Below are 20,952 nucleotides of genomic sequence, written 5' to 3'. Positions count from 1 at the left end.
CGGTGACAGTTACGGATGAAAAATGGAAAAAAATAGCAACAAACATGCTACTTTCCATATATATATGTATTCCCAGCCCTGAAAGAGGGTCCAAAAATATGTTGAGTCTTCCCCCCGCCCTCCAAGAAAGCCCAGCTTCATACAGAAAGAACAGGACGTGGTGGGCAGATGATAGCAACCTGCTAGAGAAACACGTGGATGGTCAGATCCTTTGGGGGAAATTCCTCAGCTTTGGGTGGTTACCATCTTAGGGTCCCTCAGGCATGGGTAGATCAGGGGGCCTTTCTTTCCCGCTCTGTTTACAGGTTTATTGAGTCATAATTGTCATACAATAAACTGTAACTCGGAAGCACACAATTTCATTAGTTTAACACGTATGCACTCAGGAAACTAGCACCCCAACCACTTGTGACTGTGCCCAGCACACCCCACATTTCTATTCTTTCTCACTTAAAAAAGTTTCATTTGTTGGGTTGACATTGGTTACTAATGTTATATAAATTTCAGTCTACCGAATTTCTACTTAAAAAAAAAATGTCTTCCCTGGTGGGTGTGTCTAGCGGTCTCCCTGTACAAAGGAGAGCTCGACCAGCGGGGTGCAGGCGTGTGAGTTTTGAGTGGAGTCTAGGGGGGTTGTGTGTCTAAATGCTCCCGGGTCTAAAAAAATGTGCCTCTCCAGACATGCATTTGGGTTTTCGCGTATTTGATGACCACACACGGGAATCGCTTTTTTTTCTTTCTTGGCCGGTCCGGGGAACTCCGTTGAGCTATACGTACAGGTCTTTTCAGCCAGCCTGGCTTCTGAAAGAGGGATTTCATGGCAGACAGCTTTCCGTCACTCTCCCCGCCTGGAGGTTCCCTCCACCTTCCAGTTGTGAGCACGAAAGGCACCTAGTTGCTTTGTCAGGAGGAAGTCTCAAGCAGTACAGTTTTCCAGTTCAAGTCCAGGGCCGCTACACGCATTCCCTGCATGGATATATGACGTGTGACTTAAATCAGCGGGCCCGCCGGGGTGTGATTTACTCTGCCTTGTTACTTCATTGTCCCACCTGGACCTGGTGTTGAGACCCCTGACTTGATTGGGTAGGAGCCACCCGAGTGTAGGGGTAAGGTTGGGGCTCCGGAGGCCGCCTGCCTGCGTTCAAATCCATTTGACTTTGAGCAAGTTGCTTCACTCAGCTTTCCCCCATCTGTACAATGGGGGAAGTAAAAGACTCATTTGTTATTATTGGTGTGCGGATTCCGTGAGATAACCCGAGGACGGGTGTCTGGCGGATCCTGGCACAGAGCAAGCAGAGCACAATGTGTCAGTGACAGTTCCATTGGCTGACTCGGTAACTGATCGGTTTATTAACAGGGCGACTCCATCCAAAACTCAGGCTCTGGAAAACCCTTTCCTACCCTGACTGTTTTAGAATCTGAAAGACCGAGATTTTCAATCAGTTCTTATTCCTGTGGTTGCAAAACTGCAAAAGGTTAGTCTCTGGGACTCAGCGTGTTCACCGATCGAGTCTCTTAGTCTAGTCCCAGGGCTGTTCGCCCGGCGTTGCTTTGACTACGTGAGCTGGTCCATGTGATTTGATTGCCAGGGCAGTTTGGGAGAAGAGGAGCCGCCAATTTGGGGGTCAGAGGGGCTCAGTGATGACCATGATCTGTGCGCGGGTGCCGGGACCAGGGGGAGGCAGGTACGTGGCAGAGTGCCCGTCTGAGGCTGCAGTCACTCACCGGTGAGCCACAGGCTGCTAATGGCACGGCGTATTTCCTCAGCCCAGCTGCGATCCCTGGCTGGATTTGGGAGTTATTTCCCCAGATGGCCGACAGCTTGAAAAAGATATTTAAAAACTTGAATCTTCCCCAGCGACGTTCGCTCTGTGAAACACGTTTTTGTGAGGTTTTCACTGGAGTTGTCAGCAGCTCCGGGAGCGATCCCTAGAAATATTTAGGTGTTAAAAAAAGGTCACGTGGGCATTTCATTTCCCTGCTCTTGCAACAATGGCTGTGTATGCGAGCACGTCTATCCCCCGATATTAACTTGCTCTGCCATTAAAAGGCATTTTCCTCCTGCTTAAATCATTGTGTAAAGAGCCTGTATTTATGAGGTATGAGCTTTCTGGTTGGGACCAGGAAATGAACCCCTAATAGAGAGACATAATTAAGATTTTTGGCCCTCGTGAGGGATTTTTCTTTTTCTTTTTTTTTCAAAAGCAAGAATTCACAACAATTATTCTCATTAATTTTTACAACCTCTGTCTCACTGGTTGGAACTGGCATTTATATTTGTATTTTTTCCCCACCTGCCCCCACCCCTCCCCCGGATATCCGGTTTTATGCTCACGGCAGAGAGAGTCCACTTGTAGGACGGATGGGAGTCAGTTTCCAGGGGAGCCTTTGGGTAGAACTCAGACATCACAGTGAATCTGCTGTGTGTGTGTGTGTGTGTGCGCGTGCGCCCATGAGTGAGCGAGCTGACACGCGGCCCATCAGAAGGGAAGCTCAAGGACAGGGTTATTGCCTGGACTGAAATAAAGAAGGCATTTTTGTTACGAAATAAGATGGACATTTTCACTTACAGCTAAGCTTGTATTTCTCAAGCTTAGCTGTAAATCACATTTCTCAAGGGTAATTCTTAAGCCCCATAGACATCTATACTCAGTTTCCAAAGCAAGGCCTATGTCAGATCAATACACCCAAGTGCCTGTAGAGCAAATCACACTTACCCTGTGCAATCCCGTTTCTGGAAGCTGTGGTGGTAAGGGCAAGCATTAGGTCGAAGTAAACTGGGGAGCAAGACATGGGTTTGAGCTTTCGTCTGATAAAATATCAAAAATCCACCCTGTTCTTTTCTTCCTCGGGTAACATTTTTGTCCTGAGCTCGTGGTAGAAGAGCGACCTCCTGGGCTGGGTGTTAATTCAGACCTGACACCATCTCCTGGTTTGTCTGCAGAATTCTCAGGGTCCGGCCTCAGGGACAGCAGGGGACGGGGACGGGGGAGTGGGGCAAGACCTCATTGTCTAATCTGACCTTCAATGATCTAATTTGTACTGAACTTTTTGAGAATCCCCCTTTTTAAAAGAAGCGATTGATGGTCAAGTGGATTGCCTTTTGTGGGATAAAACTTGAGTGGAAAAGAAAGCCCCATTGGGTGATGGGCTTTTATCCTCACAATAGAACTGGACTCAGGAGTGCACCTTTTAAAGGCCATTTTCAAAGGGGGTTTTGCAGACTTTTCTTGTTCTGAAGAGTCAAGTTAAAATCGGAAAACTGCAGGAACGGGTACAATTTTTTAAAAAGGAGGGAGGAGGGAATGTGTACACACATAAGTACCCACACACACAGGGAGGGGCAAAAGTAGTTTATAATTGTGAGTACGCAGAGCACAGTTTATACTTGTATTATGATTTATTAATTATTGTATCGTTTTCCATTACAAACGACTGTAAACCTACTTTTGCCCCACCCCGTATTAGAAAAATTTTCAACAGATAATTTTTTACAGCAGTGTTAGGTTCCCAGGAAAGTGGAGCGGGAGGTACACAGGTTTGCTATATACCCCCTGCATCACCCCCCCAACAGCCTCCCCTGCGACCAACATCCCCACCAGAGTGGGACACTTGTGACAATCGATGAACCAACACTGACACGTCGCAGTCACCCAAAGTCCAGTTTACCTGAGGGTTCACTCTTGGGGGTACCCGTTCTGTGGGCTTGGACAAAGGTTTAATGACCTGCGTCCCCCGTTCCAGGGGCATACAGAACAGCTTCACTGCCCGGAAACTCCTCTGTGGCCCACCCGCTCCGCCCTTCCGCCCCTCTCGTCCTGCCCACCACGCGTCTTCCCGCCAGCTCAGTAGTCTTGTCTTTTCTAAAGCATCCCGTGATGGCGGTCATGTAACGCACGTTTTGTAAGTGGCACATTTACATAATTTTTAATCAGGAACACACGCACCTGCGTGTACCTATATAGTGGTTTCATGCTCATTCTAGAGTGTTGGAGGTAGAAGACCTTAATAAGCCATCTCTGTTAGAAAACAGAACATACCGGAATGCCTGTCCCCAAGCGGACAAATTAGAGGGCCCCTTCATTAGTGACCCCTAGTACAGAGTTTCTGAAAGTCCTTTCCTGCTGGGGGTACGCGAGATGACTGGGGGCCGGTTACTTGCCTACGATAGAACCCCAGCAAGTTGTTCTCTCTCGATTATCTCTCTATTGAACGATCAGGGAGACAGGCTCAGATTAGTCGGTGCTGCTGTGCTAAGTGCTATTCTGAAAGAGTCTGATCTCCGCCCCCTCGAGACACAGGGAAAGCAGGCCTGGGGTTCCAAGCTCTCTGTGGGCACCGGGGGAGAGAATTTGATATCGCTGTTTTCTTTGTATTGAATAGCAAGGGATTCTGGCTTGGCATAGAGAGAAGTGATGTAATACTTTGTATGAAACAAATTTAAGTAAAAGGTGATTAGATTTAAGTAAAAAGATTAGGCCGACCAGTGTACAGGTGCTATTTAGATATGCCAGTGATGATGAAGGTGAACCTTGAATGACTGAGCCTTGATGGACGCTGCCTCGGAGCCTGTAGAGTGATGGTGATACAGAGAAGTTTAATTTGCACACAGTTTTTAGGAAATAATTCTGGCATATGCTATATAGAAGTATTCTCTCATCTTACCTGTTGCTGTTCACTCAACGCTAATAGAATGTATGTTAATGGTTTAGGTGAAAGTTCTGGGCCTTGAACCAAAGACCCTGTTCTATTACTCAATTTTGTACATGGCAACAAAAATATTCAAGAAAAAATTAAAGAGGTTTGGAAGCTGTTAGACAGCCATTATATAAGTTATCCTCCTATCCGTTGGTATTTATTTAATTAGGCCCCATTTTCCACCTGAGCTAGCAAAGGCTCTCTGTGCAATATGACGTGAACCTGCAACAAGGCATCGGGACTTGGAAAGCAATCGTCAGGCCCTCCCAAATGGAGAGTGTGACGCCGTGGGGAGTGTGACGCCATCTGCCCACATGCACGACTTTCCGAAGGGGAGGTGGGGACCCACTGTTGAGGCCTAGTTGGTGTTTGGCACACAAAATATTATGATTAAAGTCAACAACAGTAACAAATCAGCTAGAATGATGCTGAATATGACTGTAATTAATGAGCACATCGAACCCAGGTTTTTTCCTCTGTTCCTAAGCAGTCTGACCTAGGACATTGTTTTCAAAGCTTTGGCCTGACTCAAGTGATGGGTCCTGTTGACAGGACTGTCTTAATTGGCACGTCCCCTCTTTTTTCCGGCTGCTGAAGGCTGTGTTTCTGCAACACAGGCTCAGCTCATGTCCCTAGGTTCTGAAAACCACCTCTCTCCTTCCTTCAGATCACGCAGTTGAAGATTGAGAATAACCCCTTTGCCAAAGGGTTCCGGGGCAGCGACGACATGGAGCTGCACAGAATGTCAAGGATGCAAAGGTAAGACAGTGGGTTCGTGGGCTCCCTTCTCGCCACGGACACCCCAAAGAGCCCAGGTGAGCCCACCCTCCCCCAGCCAACCAGGTACAGGGAAACGGGGCCCTATGAGCAAACAAGAAAAAGGAGAGTGAGCCTCCTTGAGCCCCACTTTCTGTCATCCTCCCGTGTGGTTCCCTCTCTCAGGCAAGCTGGAGAGTGTGTCTCAGAAGTGTGGGGCGGGAGGCACAAGAGAATGTGACACCCCTCCTCTGCCGAGGGGACAGACGCTACCCTTGTCTCCTCTCCCTTTGCCGTCCCTCTCCCTCTAGTGAGGTCCTCTCTCTTTCTTCCCATAAGGTCACTGCTGCTGAGTGGTTTTTTGTCTGGCAACAGCTCTTGGTAAATGAAAAAGGAAGTTAATGACTTGATTTTCTGGGGGTGCCATACAAACTTGCCACCATGTGGTGCCCAGGGCACCGGGGATTGGGAGATGGTGATAAAAATTGCTCCGTATTTTTACATATCCTGTGGTCACAGCTGCTGATATGATGAATGGAAGGGGCTGTAGCAAATGTCTACAGTGGGAATTTGGTCTGATTTCAAGGGATTGTACAAGCATTGCCAATTTTGTCAAATACGCTCTCTACCTCTTGATATGCTTCCAAAATAAGTTACCATATGGCAAGAGAATTAGAAATACATCTTGATCCCTTCGACCAAAAAAGTTTTTTTTTTTCTTCCCCTTTGGGTGGGTTTCATGTTTCAAAATACAATGAGGTCACTTAGGAAGCTTTTCCTTATCCTTTCTGGAAGACACAGAAAGGGAGAGTCGGGCGGATGGGACAGATGTGCTCGTCTAAAGGGAAACGAGAGACGAGAGAGACAGAGACACGCAGAGAGAGGTCTCAGCTCTGTGGTTTTAACATCGGCTTTGGAAATAAATGCACGCTGTGGAAGCTGTTTTTAGACAGCAGGCTTACTACTTCTCACTTTGCACACTTTTAAAAGCTAAAGGGCAAAAAGGTGAAGGGGAATAAAAGGCACAAATTTCCCGTTACAAAAGCAGTCAGTCAGTCCTGGGGATGTGGGGTTCACCGTAGGAAATATTGTCAATAATACCGTGATAACGTGTGTGGCGGTGACCGGACTCGGTGTGGGGTCCCTTCATCAGGTATGTTAGTGTTGGCCACCTGTTGTGCACTGAAACTAATGCAACATTGTATATTAACTATAGTTTAATACAAATAAAGACGCCATCACCCTCAGGTGTGCACATGTACACCACACTCATATACACCCCTTCAGTCATAATTGGTTGTCTTCGTAACTGTGGATTCATAGATGTTTTTGTGGCTAAAATAGCCAAGTTCCTAAATGATCATTTAAAAAAAAACTTGGCGTTAAGTCTGCATTTTGAAGTTGGAGTTGGATTTCGTCTGCGGCCAGTGAAAAAGCTGACGACAAATAACACGTAAAGTGGAGAGGGGTCAAACCCTCGGTGGCCCTGGGCTCGAGTGCCAAGTTCATGTTTCTGTCGTGTTCAAACTTCCAGTCCGGTCTGACAGTTACCTGCCATTCGGGCTGCTTAGCCATTGACAGGGTCCCCGCTCCTGCAGGTGAGGGCCCTGGTTGTGCAGGTGGGGACTGGATGAAGCCACCAGTTGCAGCTTGCAAATACAGAGCTTCTCCCAGCCCCCACTTCTTCCCTCCTTCCCAGAGTCAGGAGCAGATGGGGTAATGGATTTAAGGTGTTGCAGTCACCCCCTCAGACTTAACCAGTTACTAGGTCCTGCTGATTCTGCTTTCTTAATGTATCTCAGAATTCACCTCCCTTTGTCCTTCCAGCCCATCCATTCTTTAAAAAAAATATTTTATTTATTTATTTTTAGAGAGAGGGAAAAGGAGAGAAGGAGGGAGAGAGAGAAACATCAACGTGTGGTTGCCTCTCGCATGCCCCTAAGTGGGGACCTAGCTCTCAACCCAGGCTTGTGCCCTGGCTGGGACTCAAATCCGCGACCTTTTGGTTCGCAGGCTGGTGTTCCATCCACTGAGCCACACCAGCCAGGGCCAGCCCATCTGTTCTAACCACCACCATCCCCACCTGACTTCAGTCCGGTTCTCTTCCTGGACATTCTTCAGGCAGCCACTAAAGACATCTTTGTAAACCACAAATCAGACAAGGTTACTCCACACCTATAACACTCCTAGCCTATTGTTTTCAATATAAGGCCCAGACTCTTACACGTGATGGACCACGCCCTCAGGGCTGGCCACACCCCCTAGCTCTGCCCCTCATCAGTGCCTCCAACCTGCTTCAACCACGTTCCAAACTTAACGTAATTCTTTCCGTGATTTTTGGCCTTTGGAACACGTTTGGTCTTCTTCAGGCCTTGTCCTCTCGTTCTGCACTTGGCCATTCCCTGCCCATCACTAGGGTCACCTTGTAGCTTTTCTTTCCTCCAAGAAGCTTCCTCCAGCCATACACTGTGCATGTAGTCCTGCCTGCTCCCAGGACCCCTTGCTGCTCTCCTAGGTGAGGCCAGGCGCTGCACTTTGGAAGCTGATTGGACAGACGATAGACGTGGAAGGAGACACAGGTGGGAGGTACAGGATTCTAAAAGCTCAGGTGTCAGTGATCCTGGGGACTCTCCCCTGAAGTTCTAAACACAGTGGTTAGCTATTTAGGCAGCTGACTCTGCTTTGGTCAGAATTGGCTACCCTGACCACCCCTCGTGGTTGTAGATTGGGGAGGGTTCGATCAGGTGACTTTCCTGGGTAGGCGCTGCAGGTGGAAGGCGGGAGAGGGCAGCTGGTAGTCCTAGGCACTCAGTACTTGCGTGCAGGATCAAACCTCTCAGCCTGAGAGCCACGTGTGTCTTCGTGGCTGCGTTAGGAGCTGCACGGGGGCACGAGAGGGCTAACCAGGGGCCAGGTGGGGTGTGTGGGCAGGGTCCTTTGCCCAGCTCCCTGCAGATAGCCCAGGGGAAGGACAGAAAACCAAGCCGAGTGGCTCCAAAAGAAAACTGTGGACTCAGACACACCTGGGTGCAATCCTTCCTCTGCCTGTGACCTTAGGCCAGTGATTTGACATCACAGAGCCTCCGATTCCTCGTCCGTGCAATGGGCAGAAATAAATGCAGTGTCCGCTTTCCAGGGTTCTTATGAGCATGATGTGAGAGACTGCTGGGAGAGAGCTTGGTGCCTAGTCCTGGCTCAGTACAATGCATCCGATTTGGGGTGAGACTCCCCATTACTCCCAGTTGCGCTCTGGTTCCGAATTTATTCTGGGCTGTGGTTCCACTCCCAGGTTGCAGCAGGTAGTGACAAGTGTCCCAGGAAGGTGGCTGTCCAAGAGTCGATAACAGCCGGGCTGGAATGGGCAGGCTCACTGTTAATCTTCTAATCCTGTTTCCTGTTCGACTCACACCCGGTGACAGCTGCTGGGGAGAAAAGCAGGAGAGGTGAAATTTCCTCTCAGCCCGACCCTCGAACAGAGGGCCGAGCGTCAACGCACAGTGAGCCCCCAGGAGTCACTTTTGGATCAGCCCGGCCCACGTCTGGGCACTCACCCCACTATCTCTCTTCACCTAACTCTCCGTGTTTGGAAAATTACAGATGGTGTCTCAGTGAGTTTCCAACATTCATTTATAGTTTCTAGTTCCAACTGCTCATGATAAAAATCGGAGAGCACAAAATCATTTTAAGGGATTTAAACTCATTTAAAAATCCTGCCTCTAGCAGACTGATTGAAATAGGCACCAAGGTTATTTCGCAAGGTTAATCCGTGGCTTAAAAAACGTCTACTCCTAGAAACCCTTAAATCCCAAACTGCAGCGCCCCTACCCTGGTGGCAAAGTAAATGGACTGGGAGGGTGCCCAGACAGACAGACAGCAGACCGATAGCATAGACATCACTGCTTAGGATGAGAGTTAGTTCAAAGGAAGGAAGGAAGGGAGGAAGGAGGAGAGGAATTAACTGAAGGTTGATTATTTAAAGAAAAATATTAGCTGCAGAGCAGTAGAGCTGGTATCGAGGTTTGGCAGACGTTGTCAAGGTGATACAGAAACCGACAGAAATTTGGAAAATGCACCTGATGGCTCCTCTGAATCGGAAAGGTGTGGGGGCTTCACTCACGTTGGAAATGATCTAGACTGTCAGTTCTCGTAGAGCTTTGCTTTCTCTGCACTTTGCTGCAACCTCTCAGATGTGCTCCGACAAGTTTGGAACTTCCGAAGAGTCAAAGGTGCCAGGGCCAGTGGGGGTGGACAGACAGACACCTTTGTGGACAGAGGGGCACTAGGCTTTGTAGGAAGGGGATTTGAATCTATTGGGAAGAAGGGTTTTCCAGGTTCAAGCAGAGAAGATGTGGGCAGGGAGATAGAAGCCTTGGGATGTAATGTAGGGGTCAGATTCTGAAGCTCTCTGAAAGCCACCTGGTATGGCGCTATGACAGGGTGACCCTGGCATTCTAGAAGTAGAAGGGATCAGAGGAGACAGCATCTGGTCTAGCCTGCCAAACCCTTTTGCAGAAGGGTAAACTGAGGCCCAGGGATTCATTCATTCCTTTAGTTTTTGGTCTGTTGATTTGTTATTCAGCTAACATGCATTTATGAAGTTCCTACTGCATGCCAGACCCTGGGATGCAAAGGTGAATCAACATGCTGGGGGACAGGCTCCACAGATGGAGAAGCAGGCTTTGGAGTTGGGGTCCAGGTTACCACATGGAGTAGCTCTAGGCTCCCTGAATCCACTGAGCCTCTATTTTCTCATCTGTAAAATGGGGGTAGTTATGGAACCTACCCGCAGGGCTGTTGCATGGGTGAAATGAGATAATACATGTGTTCTGATTGCTATTGCTACTTAAGGAAATACTCCCAAGCTTCAGTTGGATTGGCTGGCAAGGTCTAGGCTCTAAGCTGTGCCATCCAGGACAGCCAAAGCTCCAGAGACCACGTCCCTGCAGTGCATTTATGGCCACTAAAGGGACAAGTACACACTACCCCAGTCCATCCGTGAAGAGCTCAGAGGCCATCAAAGTACTGCATATTTCCTCCAATCTGCTAGCCCTTGGGAGTGCCCGTAAATGCTACTCACGGTGAAAAGTCCAGGTGCGGCTCGTGTAGGAGGGGGAGCAAGACACAACAGGGACACACTTTCGTTTCATTCATGATCTGTGGGTTGGGAACTTGGCAAGGACTCATCTGAGAGGCCCTTGCTTGCAGTCAGATGTCAGCAGGGCTGCCAGGTGTCCGGAAGCACGACAAAGCTGGGCATCCAGGATGGCATCCTCCCATGACCCACCGTTGAGGCTGGCTTTCAGCTGGGACCTCAGCTGGGCTGCCATCTGGAGTGCGTGCATGTGGCCCGTCCAGCATGGTGGACTCAAGGGAGTCGGGCTTCTCTGTGGCTGGCTGGCTGCCCCTAAGAGAGGCAGGCAGAAGCTGCATGGCCTTTGCTCATGTGTAGTCACTTCTGCTGCATTCTGCTCATTGAACAGTGCCAGGGACTCACTTCGATGGGCCCAGATTCGAGGGGGAGGGGCAGTGAGCCCTCCTCTAGCTAGAAGGAGAGTCATACACTGCCCTGGCAGGCACAGGAGCCCTCAGCATGGTGTCTGCCCAGAGTGATGCTGGGCCGATGTCAAGTGTGAGATAGGGTCCAAGCCCTTGTGAAGCCGGAGGCCAGGTTGGCTTGCCCAGGGTCATACCATTGGTCAAGGTGCAGGGAGAGGCCCGGTGGTGGGCCTGGCTTCCTTAAGTGGAGCTAATCCCTCTTCTGCCCTTGGTCCTCTTGTAACAAAGCCCAGAATAGGAACAAGCAGCAGGCGCTCCACGCTTTGCCTCGCACGGAGTGGCCACGGGCAATGCCTGGCCTTTCTGTCACACACCGTCTTTGTGGAACATTATGGGAGGCTAGTAGATGCTGGCCGTGTCCCTCGGGAATGGGTGGTGGCTTCAGAGGTCCTCATGGAAGAACTGAGGTTGCCTCTGCTTCCTTCATCTTTTCGTGGGCACCTGATGCACTGAGGGGAAGTGGTCTCTGGGGCAGGGGTACCCCCAGAGGTCAGATAGGAGAGCTCAGAGCCCACGATGTCCCGGCTAGACCGAATAGATTAATTGGTCAGTCTGGGTCCAGGGACACTTCTACCCACCTACAGTGGAAATGGGTCATTCTTCCCAGCCTCCGCAATGCTTATACTCGCCTCCTCCCTTGGGGTCTGAGACCCCTTCTGAACATTCAATTCAAGCAAGGGACTCTATGAAAACTCAATATACAAGTACAAAAAATATCAAATGACTTCATAAGCTTCATGGGACCCTTAAAAGGTGACAGTTCGCCCAAGGGAGCCTTCACTCCTCCGGCCCTTCCTTCCTGATTTGAAATTCATGCTCTTCACCTCAGAGGGTCATTTTTCAAATGGCAGCCTTAGCGCTCTGGGGCCGTCACACTCGGGCTTACAGGTAACCCGAAGGCCCAGTTGATGAGGAATGGTTTCCAACAAGGTTCTGGAGAGAGCTCTGACCCCTCACTTCTCGCTGTGTTTTTGGCTAGCCGCATGGCTTCCCCCAGGGAAGTGTCGATTTATACGAAACAAGAGGGCCTTGTGTTTGGGAAGCAGAGCTAGCCTCCGCTGTGAGACAGGTTTGTCCCAAAGGGTCCCATTGGCTCACGGTTGTCCCAAGGATTTGGATGCTCAGAGCAGTCCACCTCCCCTTTTCCTGTTTATCGGCACCCCTGTCCCTACCTGTCTTCACCCTGCCCCAAACCCCTGCTCAAACGTACCTGCTCTTCAGGGACAGTGGCTGTGGGCAGATCACTCACTCATCCACGCTGAAACAGCATTTCTCAGACTTCAGGCACACGTCACAATTGCCAAGGGTTGGGAGGAGGGCCTGTTTTAAAAAGCAGGTCTCTGGGTCTCACCCTCAGAGGTTCAGAATCAGTGGCCCTAGGGAGGGGCCAGACACTACCCTTGGACAAGGCCTCTGATGGAGGTGACCCCTGGTCACACCAGGATAATCCCGGGGCCCTAACCGAATGAGCAAGGACACGCAGGTAATATGGGACCTTATTTTCTGGAAACAGAGCCCCGTGCTGTTTCATGGGAAAGGACCCTTTTCTCTACTTCGTGCTCGACTCTGGTGGAACATTAGAAGCACCTGGAGTGCGCTCCAAGGTTTTGTTATGAAACACGCAAGACTTACAGAAAACGAGGAAGAATTGCACAGGGAACACACATGTACCCCTGCTTAGGTTCTTCAGTTAATGTTTGGCTATGTGTTTGGTCTCTCACACACCCATTCACCAGTCCATCCACCCACCCTCCCGTCTATCCATCCGTCATCCATCCGCCCATTCCTCCATCCTCCCACCCGTCCACCCATCATCCACCCACCCGTCCATCCACCTACCCACCAGTCCATCTGTCCACCTTTTTTTTTGATACATTTCAAACTAAGTTGCAGACCTGAGTACATTCCACCCTCATATACTCCAGCATGCTTAGCAAGTACTAGGATTTAATCATTTACGATTCTTCAGGTGACATTTACATACAGTGAAAGACATAAATCTCAGGTGCACCATTCCCTTTTTGACAAATGCACCTGGAAGGACCCACACCTCCATCATATAGGACGTTCTTCCACCCCCACTTCTGCCCCCTCCAGTGAATTCCTGCCTCCACCGCCTACAGCAGTCAGTGTTCCGATTTTCTTTTATTATAGGTTAGTTTTGTCTGTTACAGAATTTAGTATAAATTGAATCATTCAGCGTGTACTCTGTTGCGTAAGGCTTCTTGGGGAGCTTTAAACGCTCCCGATGTCCGCTGTGCGGAAGAGGAGCCAAGACCAGAGTCTCTGGGGGTGGGCTCAGGAGCCACTATTTGAAAGAAGAATTCCCAGGCGATCACAGGATGCAGTCCAGTCTGAAACCCACGCCCCTGGAGAGATTTGCCCGTCCCCGCCCCTCCCCGCTCTAAGCCCTGTTTCTCAACTACCCCATCCCAATAATGAATGTTCCCACATCAGACAATTTTTTTAGAGACTCATTCCCTCCTAAGTGTTCTTTTTTTCTTTTTCTTTTTCTTTTTCCTTTGAGGACAGGCAAACTTTTGGATCAGCACACAGAACATTTAACATTCCTGCAGGGTTGTTGCTTTGGGGTGACTTTGCCAAGGTCACCATTTTCCCTGAGGGTCACCGAGAAGTCCTTAACTTGCCTCTGCATGTGACTTCTGTCAGAGCAGAGGAGGCCTCCACACAGTGCCCTTGAGTACAGGAAGCAGTTTGATTAAGGTCAGTTAGACTTGGCCCCTCTGGCCTTCCAGCTTCCAGAAGGACCAAGGCTTAGCCTTCGACCGCTTCTTTCCACCTTCCCTCCAAAATCATTGAAAAAACTATTAAAACTAGACACTGTTAAATTTGTTAAAACTATTAGTTTCATGGGACTGAACTAAAATGTTGAGCTCCTCAACCCAGTGCAAGGTACCTGGCGGCACCGTTCCACGTCCTGTTACCACGAGCCCGTCGGAAGTCCAGTTTGCATTGACTTTTCTACCTGTAGCTTCACATCTAACTTTTCCTCCAGGGGATCTCGACTCTCGATATGTGGCTTGGGTCTTACTGCTCCACTTTTCAGGTGGAGAAACTGAGGCAAAGGGACGTGTCATGAATTATCCACAGGGCTGGTCCAGGACTTTCCCTGTGACTTCAGAGCCAGCTCTGTAGTATCGCCCCAAACTTTTTTTTTTAACCCAAGACCCCTTCTGGGTAGCTGATGCAATTATGGACCACTCCCTAGAAAACTGACAAGCTCTAAATACCTGATAATTGGTGATAATTGATGGTATGGGGGGCGGAGGGATGTTCATAGACCATTGGAACATCCCTTCTAAGATAAGAACTGCTTCAAAATCTAATAATGTTAAAAAACAAAATATAATAATGTGTGATCTGTAAGCTGGTATTTATTGAGCAGTGTGACCCAAATATACGTTAAGCCTGCCTGTGCACCGTGTTATTTTATAACCCCAAGAGGTGGTGTTTCTCATCATCCCCATTTTATAGACAGAAGACTGAGGCTCAGAGAAAGCAGGAATCTAGCCAGCACCACATGGCCAAGTTCACTGGGGGCTGAAGTAAGCCATAGCCACCCAGCCTGACTTCAGAGCCCCAGCTCGAAATGCCCACCCTGACACCTAGAGGTTTAAGAAGGGAGCCCCACGACCTCAAACTGAAGTTAAGTTTTGGCCACTCAAGGACAGAGAGGACGGTGTCTTTGAGTTTCTCAGTGTCCCTCAAAACAGAGCCCCGGTCGAGTCAGTGATGGGAACTCTGTCAGTGATAGGTAGCTTCTTGTGCCCCCGTGTCTTCCCCAGCTGGCTGGAACGGCCAGCACTCACCATCCCTCCTCCAGCTTGCTGGCGTGGTGTGAACAGAGTAATAAAACGGTTGTAGATGTGAAGGAGAGGGCGATTATTATTAGCACTGAGCTAAATCCCACCTGGGGTGAACTATCCCCGGTTCTTTGCATGTCCACACATGTTACATCAGAATAACTTCCCCAAGCATATTGGAGAGTTAATAAATGGCGAAAGCTGTCGCGGGATTGTGGGGCCCCTCGTGAATTTTAATCACAGATCGGAGTGCTCGCCAGAGGAGGAATCTGCTCCCGGAGAACAGGAATGTTACAGTCCCTAGCCTTGCCCCACTGCACTGCTTTGGTTGTTTGGGAAAGGCTGCCAGAAACTGAGTAAGCATCGCAGCGCACAACAACAACACCATCTCCCAGCACGCCAGCGGCCCGGCCACCTGCCGCAGTGAAAAGGCCAATTCAGACTGCTGCAGTGGAAAAAGGTTCTCAGGGGCGTTCGTTAGCTGGCGGCATGCTGTGGGTGCAGCTTGGCCACGGATTTCAATATTCCCTTGTAACGTTTTACAACCCAGACCCGGCGACAATGGCGTCATTCATGGCACTCGCTCACGTGGAACAGAATGTGAGAGCCCGGGAGAAGCCGGTCTGCGGGCTCCGAGCTCCGACACCCAGGGTGAAACGAGGTGCTCAGGACCCCCGGCGGGTGTCCTGTGAGCCCAGACTATGCAGAGCAGTTGGCAGGATGTGGGTACAGCTGTTGATACAGCCGACAGCAGTGGGGTTTAATGGTAAACTACAGGTTCTTCAAACGATAGGCTCAGCAGATTGGCCGGTAGAACTTGACATTGCCTGGGTGTAGCCAATCCCCAACGCTGTTATCACCAGGAAGCTTTTTATCACAGGACGGTTGCATTGCCCAAGCAGTTGGCGTGAAGACAATGATTTCCTATTATCGAGTGTGAGTTGGCAAGACCTTTGAAATATCTCTGACCTGGGCTGAAGCTCCACGTTACCTCTTCTGAGCTGTGTGATCTGGGACAAGTTGCTTAACGTCTCTGAAATTTCTTCACTGCTAAAGTAAATCTGATCACACCCTAAAATAGAGTTGTTGCCGGGATCGAGTGAGAGAAAGCATGTAAGTCAGCCAATACAGTGGCTGGGACGTTAGGAGACACTTACAGAACAATGTGGATGATGATGAGGAAGGTGAGGATGAGGGTGGTGACAATGATGATGGTGATGGTGATGATGGTGGTGGGGTGATGAAGGTGATAAAACACCAGCCCTCTGCTGCTGCCTTTCTTTCCAGACACACAAGGGCTTTTCAGCTTCCACGGTAATTCTCTTGTGCCCCGGATCCTGCAGTGATGCTCTCAGGCTGTGGGAGAATGTGGTTTATCTGCTCATCACAAGGACTGCAGAGATCATTGCTCTATTGCTGCCAATCATGCTCTTTTGGTTGGTTCTCTGAAGAGCCCCGTGAAAGTCACCCAGATGTCATTTGATTGTAGTGTTTTCCTCCCATTGCCTCTCTCTTCTCATACTGACCGGGAAGTCACTTCGCCCTTTCGCAGCCGTATTTCGACACCTGTCAGACGCGCTTGCAGACGTCGTATTTCAGGCACCAAAAGAGATGTGCGCGGCTGACGGTGGGGGTGATGTTTCAGGCTCCCGGGAGAGAAGCCAGCTGTGAGGGACAAGTGGTTATTGGGGTGAAATGGCTTTCCTGGTTCTGTGAGTGCTAGTCATCAAAGGCAGAATTTGCCCTTTCCACAGAGTGATTTTGCAATTTGGCAACGCTGGAACGGAGAATTCCTTGGAGCCCATTGATCTGTTCTCTTGTAAACTCCCTCAGCCAACATTTTTGGGAGTTATTTTCTTTAATTAAAATAAAATAACCCTCTCTGTTAAGAATATAAAACTAAAAGAGATCCCCCTCCTTTTGTGGGAGCTCTGACAGCCTAGTACTTCCACGAAGCAGACCCCAACAGCATTGCCAGCAAGATTCGACAACTTTTATTATTATTATAATTCTTCTTCATTTTCCATGACGTAGCTGGAGCCGCAAAGTGAGAATTCTAAAGCTAATTCCATTCCTTTCAGCCTCCTGGCCCCAGGGGGTGATACTGATGTCTGCGTGGCTGCTCAAGACGGCTTCGGCTTCGGTTCTGAGATGGCACACGCCACGGGAACACTCGGCTAGGGGACCCCTGGGTGTCCTAAGCGTGTCTGCAGCCTCATGGAAACTTGGCAGACACTTTGCGTCCCCTGCCTGGCTACTCCGACATGCTTTCACATGACGAACAAAGGCACGGGTCCAGAGTGAAGGCTGTCACACCTCTGAGGGGTGGAAATCATGAACCCCAAATCCCTGCTCCCCTTAAAGCACATCGTGTTTTAAATATTGACAGACGTAATTAGGTGATTGTCCAGAAATCATGAGGGGACTGTTGGGTTAGATTTCCAGTGTGTCTCTTCCCAGCTGTGTGACCATGGACAAGTTGCTTAATCTCTCTGGGCCTCAGTTCCCTAATGTGTAAAATGCGGACAAGAACATACCTATTTCCAATGGTTATGGAGAGGATAAAATGGGCTAATGCAGCATCCTTCGAAATGTGGGAGGTGTAGTGTTTTTTTACATGAGATGATTTCAGGTGTAGCCTTTGATTTTAATAGATAAGGATTTATTCTAACAGCATTAGAGAAGGTATAATTAGCATCACAAGCCCATAATTTCACAGATATTGCTCAGAGTGAGGCTAAACTTATTTGGTTAAAAACCTAATTTAGGAAATGCAGTAAGTTAAAGAAGAGTTGGTTCTGGGTCATGGAGAAAATCACAACTACATTTGGGATTTACTGATATGTATTTCTTCGGGGCAGGGATTCTGAATCCATTTCATACCATGGAGCTCACTGCAAGTCTAGTGACAACTGTGGACTAATTCTTAGAATAATCTGATGGAAGGCATAACATAAAATGCGTAGATAGCAAAGGAAGCCAGTTATATTAACAGTGACATAATGATGATAGTTGTCATTTGTTGGGCACTCACTCTTGTTCAGTTTTGCACATGTATTTGCTCACCGCTTCTCTCAACACCCCTTTGAACTGGGAATTTTTATTATTCCTTGGAACACAAAGGCATGGAGGACTTTGTCAGTGGTAATAAGTACAGCAGCTCAAAAGGAGATTCTAAGGCCCGAGCAGCCAACTATGCAGACTAGGGTAACCTAGGATCATCCCTGAGTAACCTCGTGGTCAGCTACCATTCTTGACTCATTTACCTTTCTACATACATATAGAACCATTCATAAACCTGCTTGCCTAATGTATAAGGCATGAAAAGCTAGTGCCCAAATGTGTGCATCCAAGGCATATGATGCACTTGAGTGTAATTGGATCACTTTGCTCATCAAAGACCCCTTTGTTTCTTTTTCTGCGACTCTTCTGGTGGATTCTTTGACCTCATGGTTCAGCCAGTGGGGAGGGTGATCTGTATCAGGGCCCCGATCGATGTGGTTTCCCATCTTTTCTCTTTCAGTAAAGAATATCCCGTGGTTCCTAGGAGCACGGTGAGACAAAAAGTGGCCTCCAACCACAGCCCTTTCAGCAGTGAGCCTCGCGCTCTCTCCACCTCATCCAACTTGGGGTCCCAGTACCAGTGTGAGAATGGTGTGTCTGGACCCTCCCAGGACCTTCTGCCCCCACCCAACCCATACCCGCTGCCCCAGGAGCATGGCCAAATCTACCACTGCACCAAGAGGAAAGGTGAGTGTGATAGCCCCCACCCAGCGTGCCTCTTTTTCTGCTTCTTTTCTTTCCTTGCAGGGGAAAAAAGTACACAGGACTACATTTATTAATTTAAAAATGTAAATCCAAAACTACATAGAGATGATAAGAAACTCAAACCTTACCAGGAACACATCCCACTCACCCCCACCAGTTCTAGCCCCTTCCTTGGGGAAAACACACGTGAAAGGTCCAGACCTGTTTTCTTCATTGACACACACACACACACACACACACACACACGTTTTACTTTCAGTAGTTGATATCAAATTGTATGTGTTTTGCAACTTGCATTTTTTAAAAAAACTTCAGAATATGTTGTAGATACCTGAACCTGGAGCTGCCTCATTGGTTTTTTTTAATGATGAAGAGGAAGTATTGCCTCAAAAAGATGAAGTGAGTGTCTGTTGTCACTCTCGCTAGCTGACAGAAAGGTCGTTTCCAGCGTTGCTGGTTGTATCACAAGCCGTGTTGTTGGGAGTGTCCTTCTAATTGGATGTGCCTCTTTAGTTCAGGATGTGCCAGGATGTGCCAGGATGTTTAGGATGTGCCAGGGTTTTTCCCGGGTGGGTTCTTAGCTCTTCTTTCCTTTCCAGCTCAAAATCAGTACAAAAAGGAGAGGAGAGGAGAGAAGAGGGGAGGGGAAGAAAGGGGAGGGGAGGAAAGGGGAGGGGAAGGAAGGGAGGGTCATGACTGATTTCGCATCTTCTTTGCATCCTTTTTTGTCAATCTACTAAGCTGGTGTCCAAGACATTCATAGTTTCTTTGCCAAATAACAAATGGATGACTTTTCCTCAGTCATTGGAGTCCAAAGGGACTAGATGAAGGAAGGAAATTTCTGGTGGCCCATTTTCTGAACCAGAATTGAAGCAGGTGGCATGGGCGGTGTGGCTGAGCTCAGCTTTACTAGAACCATTGCTTGGTGTGAGCTTCAGACAGGCACGGTGAGGACAGGGAGGATAATGGGGCCTAGAAATGCAGGTTTAAGTCTCACCTCTGCCACCAGCTTCTTGTATGACCTCAGGTGTCCTAGCCCCTCTGTGCCTTAGTTTCCTGCTTTGTAAATGGTGCTAAGCTTTGTAGAGCACCATGTACTTATAAGCACCTAGTTAGTGGTAGCTATGATTGCGTAAGTGGCACATATTACTCCAGAAAGCATGTCCCTAAAGGAAGCAAAGAGAAACACTGCTCAACTAGGTGAAGGCTTGGGAAATCAGGTATAGGGGGACGGGACCGTGTAGCCTAGTGGTTGTGCTCATGGTCTTTAGAATCAAATAATTGGGTTGAATCCTATCTTTGCCATTTGCACATTTTTATGATTAAGAATCAGTTACTTAACTCCTCTACTCCTCGTTAAAAAAAACCAACAACAACTCACCCAAGGATATGCTCGTTGATCTTAGAGAGAGGGGGAGGGAGGGAGAGAGAGAGGGACTGAAACATCGCTATGAGAAACATCAATCTGTTGCCTCTTGCATGGGGACCGAACCTGCAACCTAGGTATGTGCCCTGACTAGGAATCGAACCTGTGACCCTAGGTTTATGAGATGATGCTCCAACCAATTGAGCAACATTGACCAGGGCCTCTGTGCCTCAATTTTAAAAAAATCTGTGTATTTGGGCTTACGACTGGACCTGTCCCACAGGCTTGGTGTGAAGATGTTGTGAAATCATGATTGTATTGGGCACAGGGCTGACTCAATGTGTTGCTAGGGCAGGCCCAAATCCAGGTCTTTAGAGTGGCCTGTTGTATCTCAAACCCTCAGTAGCCAAAACTGCGCTTTTGGAAGTCCAGTGCCCGGTGTTTGACCTTTGCAAACAAACTCAGTAATGAGAACCAATGTACACAAAGCTCTGGTGGCTTTCTCTGGAGCTGGGGTTACACGAGGAAACTCACAGTTTGACTATTTGACATTTACTCATCTTGCATTCTGAAGGAGGGAAGACCTGTCTTTGGTCCAAGCCTGGGCTGGGGAGCTGACCTGGGGGAGGCTAAGGTCTCCAGACTTACCTGAAGCCCGTCCAAACTCCTTGGATCTCAAAGGCCTGAACAATATCACCCCAACAGGCCCCCTGGCCCAACTCCCAGCAAGTCCACTGCTGGATGGGCTGGGGACCAGATGCCTGCAAACATGTCTGCCTCTTCAGGCACGAGCGGGGATTATGAATGTCTCATGGAGCACAGGTCCCTGCCTAGAAATTCTGTTTTCTATTATATTTAAGGGTGTCCTGTCCAGGTTCCAGACTGCAACCTTTTCAGGAACACTATTAAGAAGGTGCTTCTATGAACCAACTTTACACATGGGGAAACTGAGGCTCAGAAAGGCAAAATCATGTGCTGGTGGCT

At 48.7% G+C, this 20,952-nt stretch overlaps 1 protein-coding gene across 2 annotated transcripts in view; it reads left to right on the top strand.

Annotated features, from left to right (window-relative positions):
- The window catches only part of TBX5 (T-box transcription factor 5), a 43,655-nt gene that overhangs the window by 15,032 nt on the left and 7,671 nt on the right, over window positions 1-20,952 (top strand). For both annotated transcript variants that reach the window (XM_053928456.2, XM_045200867.3), the window contains exons 7-8: window positions 5,366-5,457; window positions 18,358-18,584. In XM_053928456.2, the coding sequence (XP_053784431.1) occupies window positions 5,366-5,457; window positions 18,358-18,584 (319 nt within the window). The remainder of the gene's footprint in view (window positions 1-5,365; window positions 5,458-18,357; window positions 18,585-20,952) is intronic.

Source organism: Desmodus rotundus, chromosome 7 (assembly GCF_022682495.2).
Source record: "Desmodus rotundus isolate HL8 chromosome 7, HLdesRot8A.1, whole genome shotgun sequence".
Taxonomy (NCBI): Eukaryota; Metazoa; Chordata; class Mammalia; order Chiroptera; family Phyllostomidae; genus Desmodus; species Desmodus rotundus.
The sequence above is the reverse complement of the archived record's forward strand: the minus strand, read 5'-3'. Positions and strand labels throughout refer to the sequence as shown.